The sequence below is a fragment of the Filicampus tigris genome, chromosome 19, assembly GCF_054856515.1.
Source record: "Filicampus tigris isolate MCC_2025a chromosome 19, RoL_Ftig_1.0, whole genome shotgun sequence".
NCBI classification, from domain to species: Eukaryota; Metazoa; Chordata; class Actinopteri; order Syngnathiformes; family Syngnathidae; genus Filicampus; species Filicampus tigris.
This window is the reverse complement of record NC_141235.1, coordinates 13,472,557-13,487,881: the sequence shown is the minus strand read 5'-3', so window position 1 is coordinate 13,487,881 and position 15,325 is coordinate 13,472,557. Positions and strand designations below refer to the sequence as shown.

Genomic DNA, 15,325 nt, shown 5'->3' with positions numbered 1-15,325 from the left:
GGATTTTCCAGTAAAACCAGGAAAACACGGAATCGTCATGACTTAACTGGTGATGTAAAGGGGAACTGAATGCGGTTCAAGAGGCAAATGGGGACACCATATTTCCATTTTATACTGGCCAACTAAATCAGACCATTCAGTCAACTCTTCTTTTTTTTCTTTTTTTTTTTTTACTAAAGAACTCATGTGCAATGACATCCAGTTTGCCAAGTAGTCATGGAATTATAGGCTTGATGAAAAGTTTCTTAAAGCGGAAGTCAATGCAAACATTTTTTTTTCAAGAATATGTTCTATGCAAGCCCATTAGTTGAAACAATGCATTCTGATAAATATTGCGTTTGTGGAATAAGTGTTAATCCACTCGTTTTTAGAAAATCTCTGGGGGTGGCCATTTTGTCTTCTGTTGACTGAAAATGACATCACAACTGCTCACAATGACCAATCACGGCTCAGATTCAGAAAACAGGTCAGCCGTGATTGGTCGTTGTGAATAGTTGTGATGTCATTTTCAGTCGACGGAAGACAAAATGGCCGCCCCCAGAGATTGCTAAAAGCGAATGCATTTTGCTGTTTAACTTATATTCGACAAACGCAAAAATTAACCAGAATGCCATGTTTCAACTTGTGGGCCTGCTGGGAAAATATTCTTGAAAAAAATCTGTTTGGGTTGACTTCCGCTTTAAAGTCGGATCAAACTTGTATTTTAAGGTTGTCATTTTGCTTTGTATTTTGAACATATGGAATTTTATTTTGCTCACTACACAACGATGAGCCATTTCCTGGCTATACTGTCGACCGCACATTTTTGTCATTCTTTCTACGTTTTTGCATTTTTGGGGATGACTTTGTAGATGTAGTATAATTACAGGATAACATCGCTGTGTATTGTCTTTGCAGGGTGTGTGGACATACATGGCTTTGTCCACATTTCTCAAGAGAGTACCATGGGAAAGATGGTGACACGCAGCATAAAAATCTTGGGAGGGAACTCACTATTCCTCTCCTTATTTTCCAGTAGTTCCCTTCAATCAGAGACATGGGACCAGAGAGAGTAAGATTGCTATATAAAGTGATGGCATGCCACAGCTCCCCGCGGGGGGAGAGCAAGGGATGAGTCACTCGGCCTGGTGTTGCACTGGAGCATGGTAGCATGCTCTCTTCCCCTCCCCTTACTCCACCCCCTTATATTATTACCGTTTTTTTTCTCTAAATTTCTGTCTGCTGTTCTTTTTTTCCATTTCCTTCCATCTGTACAAATTCCCTTCATTCTTTACCCCAACACACCTGCATTTGTTTTCCAATTCCTCTGTGGTTACCTTGTAGGAAAAGAAGACTAAATGCGGCTATTAGATCAGTGCGAATGAGACGGATCAGCATCACCGCCATGGCAACATAACAAATATTTCTGTGTGTTTTAGTTCCAGATAACCCCAACGGCTACAGATAAATTTTCTCTCCACTTGTGGTGTATTTTTACAGCCATTGGCCTCAAAGATTGTTCTGACCTCCAGTGTGTTGACTCAGACCAACACCGTTTGCGTACACTTATCATGTGGACTTAAACAGGGCAACTTTGTTCTTATGCTTCCATGAATCTAACACAAAATAAGGATTTCATGAACTGTTTCCAAGGTTGCAGACATGCTTAAGTGAGGAAGCTGCGGAGTGTTCACTCTTTACCCCTTTTAGCTTTCTCTGCAAGACACAGCTTGCCATTGTCAGCTACCACTGGAGGTTGTGTTTACCACATACTTTGGTTTCTTGATCATGTACTTTCATGTCCGACATACAGATATACAAATATAAACAAATGCATGTGTTGTGCACACATGCAAATGCACTCACATTGATACATAAAAAAAACTTTGCAATAAGGTATACAAACAAACTTGAGGAACAAATATTGATGTATTATACCTGTACGTAATAATGAATTAACTAACTGATCGGCCAAAAAATGACATAATTAATTGCGATTCATTTTATTTTTCAACTGCAATCTTTTACAAAGCTTGGAACCGATATTTACTTGAGTAAAATCTTGGAATTAATATGGAAAAAAATTAAAGTACTGTACATTTTGATTCAAAGACTGCTCTAATAGCTTTCGTTCATCCTTGAAAACGATTCTTTTCCTGTAAAATACAACTGTTGAATGATACACCAAAGACGTACAGCTACTATGGCATTTGAATTTGGCTTTACAAAGTGTGCAAGTTATTTTGGATTTTTCCAATGAGCCGTCAAGCAACTTCCATACATCCATTTTCAAAGTAAAACTACGTAAAAGTCCGTCTTTGTGACAGTGACTCTCCTCTAAGTTTGGCTGCACAGTGAGCAGAGGTCAGCTGCTACTGGAAGTAAATAAAACGTAGTTAACTGAGTTAATTTTTTCTAATCCGTTTTCAAATCTAAATGAATCTCCACAGGTAACACTATATATATATATATATATATATATATATATATATATATATATATATATATATATATATATATATATATATATATATATATATATATATATATATATATATATATATATATATATCATCACAGTTGCTCAGGGCTCAGGTAACGACCAATCATGGCTCAAGTGAGCCATGATTGCCTGTGCCCTGAGCAACAGCTATGTCATGTTCAGTCGACAGAAGTGACAAAATGGCCGCCCCTCAAGATGGACAAAAACGGGTGGACTCATATTCCACAAACACAACATAAACCAGAATGACGTGTTTAGATGAGTGTAGGTGCAGAGAACATGTTATTGTAAAGCAAGTTCTTTGGCTGACTTCCCCTTTGTGAAGCTGTTTTATCTCTTTATGCACTTTTGTCTTTACCATTATGCAATTCAGTGCATTTCTCTGGGCCACCACCATTTTTGCTCTGTCAATAACAATTGCCTTTCCTATGAATGCCTAAAATTTTAAATCGTCAATAACATTTATTTAATTTATTTCTTTACCATTATTGATAAAATCGTATAAAAATGGCCCATATTCCATATGTATTCTTGAACATTCTGATTTTGACGAGACAAGCGCCCTGCTACCATCCTCTGGCCCTGACTTGGCCTATATTGTGTACATTTCCCCACGCTCGACTAACAGTGACATGGACCCGGAGTGGCATGACGGTGGCCGTTCCCATGGCCACCTCATGTTAATGTTTTCAATGACAATGGAGGAGCTTGGCATTTATGGTGAGATTTATAAAGCTGGTAAAGAAAGTGGTTTCCTCAACTGCTGTTTGTGTTTGTACCCTACATTTTAACATAGCAGGAATGTTCGGTCTCCAACAGAAGCAAGGAATTAAAAGAGGGAATTAGTCAGCTCAGTGACATCCAGTCGGTTTTCTCCCCCCTAACCTGTGGGCCTGCAGCAGCATATTTTTCACCAGTCCAGTATTGAGACTTTATAATCTTTTAGCACCACTTTATTGAAGTCAAGATAAGTCTGTGTCAGTCCTTGTAGTAAGCCACATCAGTTTGGGAGGGAAGAGCATGACCATGGTCCACACCTCAGATGTCATAACCATAAAGAGATTCTGACCTCATTCACCGCCAGACATTTTCAGACCCTCTTTTACCCTAAGGTTTGAAAAAATGTGAAAAAAAATATAAATAAGATCCTGTGATTGAATGGCTGGACGATGTAAATACAAATAAATACGTCAATGGCAGTGAATGAGTTAAACGAGTAGGGGAGGGGGTGTAAATTGGCAGAGGAAATGGGACCATACAGTGCAAGACTGCTATATAAAGTGCCTTTTGCAACTCTTCAAGACCCAGTCTTAAATATTTGTTTTCAAGCTTCAAAATGCAATTGTTTTGTTGTATAAATACATTGAAAAAATATGACAATTATTTATTTATTTTTTTAGCTTGTACCTGTGGAATTGGCGTTATTCCATTGTGGTGGAAAACCACCACGCCAATAAAATAATATACAGTAAATCAAAGGCATTTATTTAATATCCTTATGAAATGACTTTTGCACTGAAGTGAATCTGAAACAACGCCACTTGATTGCTCTTGTCAAAATAACAATGTCCTACTATTTTGAGTGAAATGAAACGGCTCCTTCATCTGGTTCATTACACAATTAACAAAGGTAAAATGAGGACGCCATGAACGAATGGGCTGGCAAAAATGAAGGAATGACTAACACACTGCATGGGCACCTGCAAGGATTAACAACACATACCAAAACTCTTGCAACCAGGAAAGTTTAAACAAATAAATAAACTGACTCAGTAACGTGGCAACACCCAAACATAAAACTGGACCAGAACTGAGCGCCATACACAAACTAATGAGATGAGACACATGTCCAATAGAGCTTTGGAAAATGTAGCTCATGAGGAGCAAATATTGAATAATATTTGAAAAGGAAGCACAGACAGTCATTGATCCAAGTTTTAAAATCAAGAAAGAAGGAATACACTCAATTTAAACCATGAAAATATCAAACAAAATCAGCAGTTTAAGTCAGACTGTGAAATTATCTCAAATATTTGCAATAATACAAACACCAGTTTGTCCTCACAAGATCACAGTCATCTGACATTTTAGTGTTTCAAAGGGAGTCTCGATTAAGAAGCAGTGGGGACAATTATTATAAAGGTCTGTCTTGTAGCTCTCACAACACTTTATTTCGTTCTTAATAATCAAATAAAAATTGGACAATATGGTAATGTACTTTATCCCAACACCTTTTTGGTCCTTTTAAGTCCAGTATAATAGCAGGCATTTTTGAGTATTTATTTTTAAAATCACATGAACAATGGAATCATATGAGGACACAAAATGTGATTATGTTTTAGAGCAAGCAGATCTTGGGAATATGAGTCATCTTCATCTGACTTGTGCGGAAAAGTCAAGAGATGAAAAAGCAGTTTGTGTAAGACACAGTTTCAATACACAAGACAATCACAGTCCAGCCTGTTGACAAACAGAATGATACCCACCCCAACATGATAACCTCATTCTACGTTCTCACCACGGTTAGGATTAGCTTGTCATAGTATAGTGCGCAAAATTGACTTTGATCTGCCTTGCATTACCGTCACATGAGTGTCACACACGCGGGACATGGTGTAAGTTGTGTAACAGTGTTGGTCAGTAGCAAGTTTTTACAAGACAAAGTCACAAATTATTTGGGAGACCTTTTCTTTCAATTCCATTCATTTTGTCACAAAAATTAGAATTGTCACTCAACCACTGTGCCAGGTTACAGTCTTTTAGGTGCCACTATGGTTGGGTTGGTAAAAGGTGCTTAGAGTTAACTTCATTTTTTTTTCAAGAATATGTTCTATGCAGGCCCACTAGTTGACACAAGGCATTATGATAATTATTGCGTTTGTGGAATAAGAGTTAATCCACCCGTTTTTAGCCATCTCCGGGGGCGGCCATTTTGTCTCTTCTGTCGACTGAAAATAACATCACAACTACTCAGCGCTCAGGTAACGGCCAACCGCAGCTCAACTGTTTTCTGAAGCTGAGCCATGATTGGTCATTACCCGAGCCCTGAGCGACTGTGATGTCATTTTCAGTCGACAGAAGTGACAAAATGGTCGCCTCCTGAGATGGCTCAAAAGGGGTGGATTTTGCTGCTTAACTCATATTCCACAAACGCAATATTAATCAGAATGCCCTGTTTCAACTTGTGGGTCTGCTGGGAACATATTCTTGAAAAAATACGCTTGGGTTGATTTCTACTTTAAAAGTGGAATGGTATGGATCAGTTATCGAGTTGGAAATGCAAACCCTTGCATGCGATTCCAAATTTGACCCAACTCTAATAATAATGAATGGTTGTTATCTCAATGAGGACAAGCTGTGTAGAAAATGGTAGGATAAGATGGTTGTGATTAAAACAAAATGAATCAATGTTTTTGTCAGCATTATACATGTAACTTATCAATTCCACTTTCTTTGTCCAGGCAACTACATTGCACTCAGGAAGCATTTAATATAAACAATCCTGTTGTGGTGTAAATGTCAACACAAGTTCTTAAGGCCCTGCATCAGATCTTCATGACCAAACAGGAACACAGTCCCAACGGCTCTTTCCTTCTCACAATCAAACAAGTATGTGATAGGCGCTATTTTTAGACATCTCTCTCTTATGTTGTCGCCATACTCTGATTCTTTATCCTCTCACCCTCGTTCTCAATTTTGCCCTCAAACTTGACTTCAACACCCAGCTGTCACACACGTTTGTACCTGACGAACCTTGGAACAAACACTCCCGGCGGGAAAAAAAAAGTACTGGTCTCTGTCGAAAGAACATTTCACACAATCTGGCTTGTAAAGTTAGCCCAGAGCGTTTGAGACGATGATGTCCATATTTGGGCCTGGGTCGACCTGTGAAAGTGGAGGGGGTTTGCGCATGATGCATATTGAATTATAACTCCTGAGCTGTGTGTTTTTCCAATGAAGCAAAACGCTCTGTGTACTTTTTGCAACGCTTTCTAATGATTTTATGTAAGGAGCAAGTGGGACAATGTGCCCCACCAGATCCAGCTGGTACTATGGTAAAAAAGTGTTACTTTTTTGAGAGCCCCTATAGGGATATGAAGAAAAATATTGTTTCACATTTCCAGTTAACTCTTTTCTCAATTTATCTGTATTGGATAAATAGAATGTTTCTCTTATTGCCAATTTATCTTACCGCATAATGGGTTACTTTCCTTCTTAATGCAGATTTCTAGCTAGGCTATAGTAGTGCATACCCCTTTAGCACCGTTCTCTTGGTCCAGTCATTTAGTTATTTATTTTTGGATGTAATTCCACTTGTGGCCACTAGGTGGCGATACACGACTGTGTTTAACACTAAATTTGAAAGAAGAGAAAGCAGGAAGTGCCAGCTTTTTGCTAATGAGATTAGAAAGACATTATTGAATGTCTCAAACATCGCCAATCCTGCTTTTTACGCCTACAGAAAGCAACAACATTTTATAAGGTGCATCTTTGGGCATGATTATTGATGTATAATGTCTGATGATATGTTAAATTTATTAGTTTTGGAAAAAAAGGGATTTGTTTAGTGTAAACCAGAGCTGTGCATTCCATCCATGTGACGGACTCGTCCGTCTATCGGCCCATGATGGACGCCCGTTTTTCTGACGGTTGACGAATGACGGGAAAAAGTTTAAAATAGACGGACTAAACATAGTCAGAAGCCCATGTATTTAATCTGTCTTTCGTCTCTAGTCCGTCTTAAAGTCTATTTTTGCATCGAGGCTATTGAAGTTTGCAGTCGCAATCGCTGAAGGAAGCCCGTTTAAAATCAGAAGCGGACTCGGCTTTAGCGGTACCATTCCCAGGTCAACCCCTCCCCTCCCCCTAAAAAAGGCCAACGATGGACGACGGAAGGGTACCTATGCTGCAGACGGCTGACGAAAAACAGATGCTCAATTTTAGTAAAATGCCGAGCTCTGCTGTATATTGGACACTGTTACACAATATTTTTGTCTTATCTATTCCTCTTCTTGCTCTATATCTGTATTTAAACAGGGTTTCAATATCCCTTTTTTTTTTTTTTTTAAATATCACCTGTGGTTTGTGAATATTGGACTGTCAGTCCTTTGAAGGTCATGAGCCAAAAGAATGACACGCAATATTTAAAGAGATTGTTGTTATTCGACAATGAGCGTTATTTACAGAAGCACTGGTTCTAAAATGGCAGATTTTTACGCAGCTGGCGCGTGCTCAATTCCCACGTCATGCCCTTTTCATTATAGCCCTGTGACTAACCAGTCCAGGGTAGCCAGCAAGGATGGGCTCATCCAGGCCCTGATCAGGATAAGCGGAGAGATGTGAAAAAAATGTAAGGATTATGACCTTGAATTACAGCATGTCGCACTGTTTAGCGTGAATAGGGAATAGCATATGAGTGAACAAAACAAGTCTAGAAAAAGCAAGTCATTAAATGCGAGGAGAGGACCTGGAATGAGGACGGTGGGATTGTGGGTAGGACGGGTTAGGGCGTGGCTGCTTGAGGAGGAAAAGATGTGGAGTGAGTTATCCTGGAGGTGCTGAGAGGGAGGAACGGGGGAATCAGTGCTGGAACCAAAATTGTTCCACATGAAGATGAGTAGGCAGGAGGTTAGCACATGCAGAGAACAATGGCTGCCTGTGCAATGAATCAGCTGTCTAAATATGGTCTCTTGCTCCTCCTCAGAACACACCCAAGCTCACAGTGGGGATGAATTCTTTCAGCACCTTTACATTGACCTCAACACACTTGAGCATTTTCACCCCTCACCGAGAAGCGAGATGGAATCTCGGGTCACAAATTCTTACAGTGCACTTTATTGTCCACTCGGCTTATCTGATGTTATGAGTCTCTATTGGACAGTGTCCGTCTTGCACATAGCCATTTTTGGGGCAAAGGTGCATGCTTGATCCCCAAGGCACATCGTCATTCAACAGGAATTCAGGACAAGGGTGCTAGTTCATTTGTGCTCTCAAAATACATTAATTTTTCTGCAAAAATAAGACCCAACAATTGTGGAAAAAAAACTTTGAGGGGGTAGCAAAGGATTAACTCCAGGATTACTTCCACAAGTGTATTATGATTTTTGATTGCCTTTTTGTATGAGGCCACCATCATGTTAATTGTTGTTTGTCATGGTGAAGTGCTAGATTTAATTTCACACCTGGATGACATGAAATGTTAGCATGCATGAAGTTGATTTGTCTTCAGAAATACCCTCTCCTCACTTCCGTGTTGGCTATGCCTCCATTACGTGTCATCAAAGGTTGAGTCATTTTAGTTTGGTTTGGTAGTATAAGGTGTTGTAGGTTTTGTGATTGTGACTGTTTGAATGGATTGTATTTTTTTTCTATTTCTATCATTTGTATGGAAAGATATTTTTGAAACATTCCCAAATTGTATTCATCTTACCACTATTAACTGGGTTTTTGTAGCTGTCGCTTTAAGTATGCCGCAGGTGCCATCACATCATTTTATGTGGCCCACTAAAAGCGGCTACTAAAACCTGTACCACACTTGTAAATTTGTCTTCACTTAATTTAACTCATTCACTGCCTGACATTTTCATACCCTCTTTTACACTAAGGTTTGAAAAAATTAGAAAAAAATACAAACAAGTTCCTGGGATTGAATGGCTGGACTGTGAAATAGAAACAAATAAATTCGTCAATGGCAGTGAATGAGTTGAATAGCATTATAGCAACATTTTACTTGTTACCAAAACCCTTTATTTCAATACATTGAACACATTTTGAACAAATCATTTCAACAAATTTTAATCAGAATGCCTTGTCTCAACTAGTGGGCCTGCATAGAACATATTCTGGAAAAAAATATATAAACAAATATGTTAGGGTTGACTTCCTCCTTAAACTACAATGTGGCCTTTGTTATAAATGAGATGGACACTTCTTTTCTAGGGCAATGTTTCTCAACCTTTATTGAGACAAAGCACATCTTTAACATTGGGGAAAAAATCACAGCACACCACATAGCAAAATGACTCACAAAAACTATTTAAAAAAGTAAATTATGTAACTTCAGTCATTTAGTGGAAGAGCATTTCATTGTTTTGCCTGTTACGTGGTTGTCATAGATTGTTAACCTCCCAAAAAGTTATTAGAAAATATATACATATTTTTTTGTCAAAATAATTGACATTGGGTAATTTTCCACGGCACACCTGAAGATTTCTCACGGCACTTTCATGTGCCGCGTCACACTGGTTGAGAATCACTGCTCTAGGGCAGTGTTTTTCAAAAATTCTCACAGACAGTACTGATATGTTTTTCTTCTTGTATCTTCAAAGAGTGCTGGTGATGATTTATATTTAACTCCAGTTTAGGTTTTAGATCAGTGTTTTTCAAACTGTGTGCCGCGGCACACCAAGTGTGCCGTGGGGAATGATATAATTTGTGTGCCCGTGCAGTCTAGCGCCTGGCATCATAATCCTGTCTTTACTACTTTGTAGTACTCTTTCATACCAGCAGGTAGCAGCAGCAGCAGCAGCAGGTAGCTAATTGTCTTTGTTTAGAAACAAGCGAATTAGTGACGCATGTTTATCCAAACAGGCTCATATTTCACACTGAGTAAGTATCAATATGAAACACTATGAAATACTTTTTTCTTTGTGTTTATTTTAAAAAAAATGCTTATATAAACAATATAACACTTGTTAATATATATCAACAGTACAACACATTGTTAAAATAAGATTTTTTTTTCCCACAATTTCAGCTGGTGTTGTGCCGCGCGATTTTTTCAATGTAATAATTGTGCCGTGACTCAAAAAAGTTTGAAAAACACTGCTCTAGGGCACCCCTGCCACACAGTTTTCATCATTTCATGCTCCGTTTGCTTATTCTACACTTCTGCCACTCCAAAATGAAAGTTTAGAAAAGGAAATAATAACTTTGTTCTGTCCATTTACTCTTGAAACATTGCAAAATGTTCACTTATTACATTTTGAAACACACATGGAAAAATTATTAGATTTACTATTATTAGTAAATCTTGTGTGCAGATTTGACTTCCTGTCTTTGTTTTACAAATTGTTCCCGTTGTTGTGTTTGTCTATATAGCAATCGGTCAATTTGAGTTTTTGCTTTCTTCCTGCCTCTCGCCTTAAAAAGCAGTCCGTTATTGTTCGACTCAGTGGACAGTGTTTCTTTTTTATGGATGAACATTTATGTGTGTGCATATGGATATGGTGCAGATGCAGGATTTGATTTGGACAATTTCCTTAATTTACAAAAAGCTACATAGAGGAAGGACTTGGTGAAGGAGCATGCAGGAGATGGACGCGTGCATAAAGTATATTTAAAAGGAACTGCAAGAACATCTCCATTTGCGGACAATGTAAAGTTGGCCGCTGTGAAGTTCCGTTAAATGTTGTCCATTTTAAAAACTCATCTTAAAACATATTTCCATTCTATGACTTTTGACTCAGCATGAGACTCAAACTGTCTTTGTTATTGTATGACTGATTTCTACTCCATATACAGCACTTTGTATGCAGCAATGGTTGTTTTGAAGTGCTCTATAAATAAACGAAAGTTGATTTGAGTTTCACTACAAAGCTCCACTCATGCTGTGTCCTCGACTGTACAGGCAGTCTCATGCAATAAACACCACTTAGTAGCTGTGTGTTTTTATTGGAAGCAGAGTGCCAGGGTAGGGTATTTTCTGTACGTAGAACAGCTTCAGTTGTCATCAGGGTTATAATAGTTTGGGATTTTACATTATAGCTATTTTTTTCATTTTATTTTGTTTTGACTTTTGGTTTTATAAATTCAGTTAGTTTTAATCAGTTTTGTGTTATTAATTTACTGTTTTTACTGTTCTAGTACGATCAATTTTTACTCCTCGTACATGATTGATTTTTACTCCGTGTGCAACACTTTGTATGCAGCAATGGTTGTTTTAAAGCGCGATATAAATAAAGTTGAGTTGACCTTCAAGCAGGTTTGTTAGTTTTTCATGAAGTTTTATTTTTTCGAAAATGCTTTGCTTAGTTAAAACGGAAGTCAACTCAAACATATATTTTTTTAAAGAATATGTTCACTACAGGCCCACTAGTTGAAACACAGCATTCTGATTAATACTGCGTTTGCGGAATAGGACTTAATCCACCTGTTTTTAGCCATCTCCGGGGGCGGCCATTTTGTCACTTCTGTCAACTGAAAATGACATCACAATTGCTCAGTTCTCTGGTAATGACCAATCATGGCCCAGCTTCAGAAAACAGATCAGACGTGATTGGTCAAGGCTTGGATAGGGCTGTAAAAGTTAAAGCATTAATTATGGAGATTAAATTAAATGTTATAACGCAATAAAAACAATTTAACTCAGTTAACTCAATGTTATTGACTTCCTGTGGCAGCTGACCTCTGTATATATATATATATATACATATATATGTGTGTGTGTGTGTGTGTGTGTGTGTGTGTGTGTGTGTGTGTGTGTGTGTTGTACTCACCATTCACTTCAAGCCGAATGAAGTGACAAGTAGAGGGATAATACTGTTTGTGAGGTGAGTCTGTTTATGCTCATTACATTCTGTTCTTCTTCTATTATTATTGTTGGTTTATGTTTCCCATTCTACTGAGCATCAAGGACAGAGGCAATGTGTGTCTTCCTTTTCTAGCGCTAAAGAAAATGGATGAATAGAAGCTGAAAAGGTTAAGTATTCACACCAGCGTTATTCTGCATGACCCAGAAAAAATTCAAGACTGTATGCTTTAACAGACCTATCACCATTTCTTTATGATTTCCATGGGTCTGCAGTGCCGCATGCTCACAAATTGACAAGTGTATGAAAGGCAGAGTATGAAGTGCTACCTCAACTAGAGAGAATGCTTTTATTGTCTTCACAGGCTTTCTTTTCCACATTCTGGGCACCGCTTCCACAAGTAAAAAGCCGCTGGCCTCGTTCAAGCTCCTCCTGCTCCAGGTTGCCACGGCAACGCAAGCAGTCATTTTTGTTTTTCCGGGTATGCAATCAATCCTCATTACACACTACAGTTGTGACTTTGAAGAAGCGTTTTTTTTTTTTTTTAGAGGAATAACAAGCCCGATTGGTTGTGGCAAAACGTTGTCAGAGCTCATTATCATAAAATTGGCCAGACTTCACACTCAGTCATCTGTTTTACAAAATCATGTTTTCCGGGAACAACGGCAGTTTTGTTACAAGACTAAAAAAGTCAAAAGAAGAAAGGACATTTTGAAGTTCCTTCATGTCACCATTTGAGCCATTTTCTCATTCTCTGTCTGTCGCACGTACAGTACTTCACTCGTTTGGCATATGTTGGAGTTTTGGGTAGTTCAGCTATTCAAAAAAATTTGAACAAGAGAATTCTCCTGATTTTTCTTGTCCGTTCTTTGAAGAGAATGAATCAAAAGGTATGACATTGCTGGCAACCACACGCGACGATCTTAACTGTCTGTAAGCATAAACGGACAGCCGGCCACGGTCTTAACTTTTTTGTATACATTTCACTCGATCTGATGTGATTACGAAGAAATTCTGACATTCTCTAATTATTGTGCCCGACATAAGAAGAGAGACTCCAGTATATTTGCTAAATATCGATGTCATTTAAATGTAAGTCTGGATTGCCCAAAACGGAGCTCACATTTGAGCAGCCGCATGGGGAATGAAAGAAACAGAGAGAGAGGTTGGTCCAAGACATGATGTCTGAGTCAAGGGTGGAAACTCTGAATGTTCTTGCACCACTGTGCAAAAAAGCTGCAAGCCATTACACATCACACTGCTGCCTCACAGGCTAAAAAAAGAAAATAGGGCTCCCCTGAACTCTCTTCAAAGCGGAAAAAAAAAATCTCTTCAAATAGTTACAGTACTGTATTTGCCTTCCCCTTTTTCTCTCCACACACAAACTCCAAAGCACAACCTGCAATCACACTTGTGGTATTTTCCCGTTTTTGTTTGAAAATGGGGAAAATGTGGGAGAGAATTGACTTCCCAAACGGATTATGTGTGACTTTGACAACCAGTGAGCATTCTCACATGTGAAGGCTTGTATTCTTCAGGTCTATCCATCATGTGCTATGGAAGAAAAATATCTGGACGACACCTGGAGTGGATTCCAAGTACTGAAGCAATGTAGACGAGGGGTGGGGCAGGGGAGGTGTAAAGCAACATTATGGGATCAAAAACCAAATGCAACTCCATGGGAACTTTGTTGTGTACTAACAGAATTGAAGTATGCATCATATTCAAAATAGTTTTGTAAATGCTGTGTTGCTTTGCATTGTTGTGTCTGCATTCTTTAGGCTTATATTAGCTCTATTTTGTAAGAATACTTGTCCTATGGCGCTGTTCCCTGTGTTTAAAAATGCTGGTATGAGTATGAGTAAAAGAGTTGAGAACGAGTTGAGCACGTACAGTACTTCACTATCAAAACCAGCATTTAGGCGTACAATTTGCATGCAAAAGAAACAATTTCTTGTCTCTGGATTTGTAAAGCTACCCAGCATCACGTTTTTTACTTTCATGAACTATTAAGGGTTTCAAAGTTCATGTTTTGTTCATGGCCACACCCATCCAACCAATCTTACAGTAAAACTGAGACAATGGAGATCAACTGTCCCCTACCTGGTAGACCATGACTTTAAAGTTGCGTCTCTTCAGCAGCTCGGCCTCGTTGGTCTCCAGCTTCTTGATTTGCCCTCCTTGCTTCTCCAAGTTGGCTCTCACAGTCTTGACGTTGACGCTCACCTTGCGCACTTTCTCCATCATCTTGTTGACGCTGTTGGATGTGGTGCTGTGGTTCTTGGTCAGCTTGGTGAGCTCGCCTTGGATGTTGCTCACTGAGCGCTCCATCTCTTGCTGCCTGGACTCCAGCCCGCTCTGGGTCTGCTGGATCTGGTCGACGGCACCGATGATCTTGTCGAGCAAAGACAGCACCAGCACTCCGTTCACCTGCTGGTCCGACTTGCCTGATTCATCCTTGTCTTCGGCGGCTTCGCCTTCTGTTTCTAAGGCGGACAGCTCTTTCTTTGCCGTCGCGAGGACATCATCTTCATCTTCCGAGGCAGGGACGTTGACTTCGTCATCTGAGATCTCGGTGAGGGAATGTGGCTCTAGCTGGCCGCTTGAGCACTCCAGGGCTTCCATTGCTGCCATGTCAGTGTAGTTTCAAGTGTTTGATTAATAGGTCAGACTTCTTCGGTTGTTCTTCTTGTGTTTCTCACCTGCTACTTGGCCTCTCTAGCTGAGATCCTTTTCTGTCCCAGGCATAAATGCACTCTCTCTCTCTCTCTTTGTCAAACCCTGTGTTCAGGCCACTTTGGAGGTGGTGCCAAGGAAAGCTGCACGTTACCACATGAGCGCTGGGATGTGAATGCCTCACCAGGCAGAGAAACCCTTAAGTCAAGCTACAACCAACGATGTTTTCTCTCTCTCTTTAGCCACTCTCCTTTTTTCCATTCGCCTCTCCCCCTGTCATTAAAGCCCTCCCTTTTCCCCTCCCATACACAAATTTGGGATGCACACAGTGGGGGAAAAAAAAGACTCCACGTTAGGCTATGTAGGTCCTCCCCTTTGCTCCTATCAGTGTGGTTGGAATAGTGAAAGCACAGCTGAGCTGATTTGTGTATACAAATGCTTAGACCAGGCAGAAGCAGGAATGTAAGGCGTTAGCAACCCCTTGTAACTCGGAATATTACTCATACTTTAAAAAGATATCTAAAACACCACACTTATTAGTTAACCAAAATAATTACCCATTCTTGTTACTTACTATGCTACTAAAACCCCAACCCTTTTCTATGAGCTTCACTTAAAGGGGAAATTAATTTCAATT

At 39.3% G+C, this 15,325-nt stretch overlaps 1 protein-coding gene across 1 annotated transcript in view; it reads right to left on the bottom strand.

Moving 5' to 3' along the window:
- The window catches only part of LOC147129605 (caveolae-associated protein 1-like), a 29,579-nt gene extending 14,666 nt beyond the window's left edge, over positions 1 to 14,913 (bottom strand). The window contains exon 1 of the mRNA XM_086016120.1: positions 14,116 to 14,913. Coding sequence (XP_085872246.1) covers positions 14,116 to 14,646 — 531 coding nt within the window. The 5' untranslated portion in view covers positions 14,647 to 14,913. The remainder of the gene's footprint in view (positions 1 to 14,115) is intronic.
- Between the last annotated feature and the right edge of the window lie 412 nt (positions 14,914 to 15,325).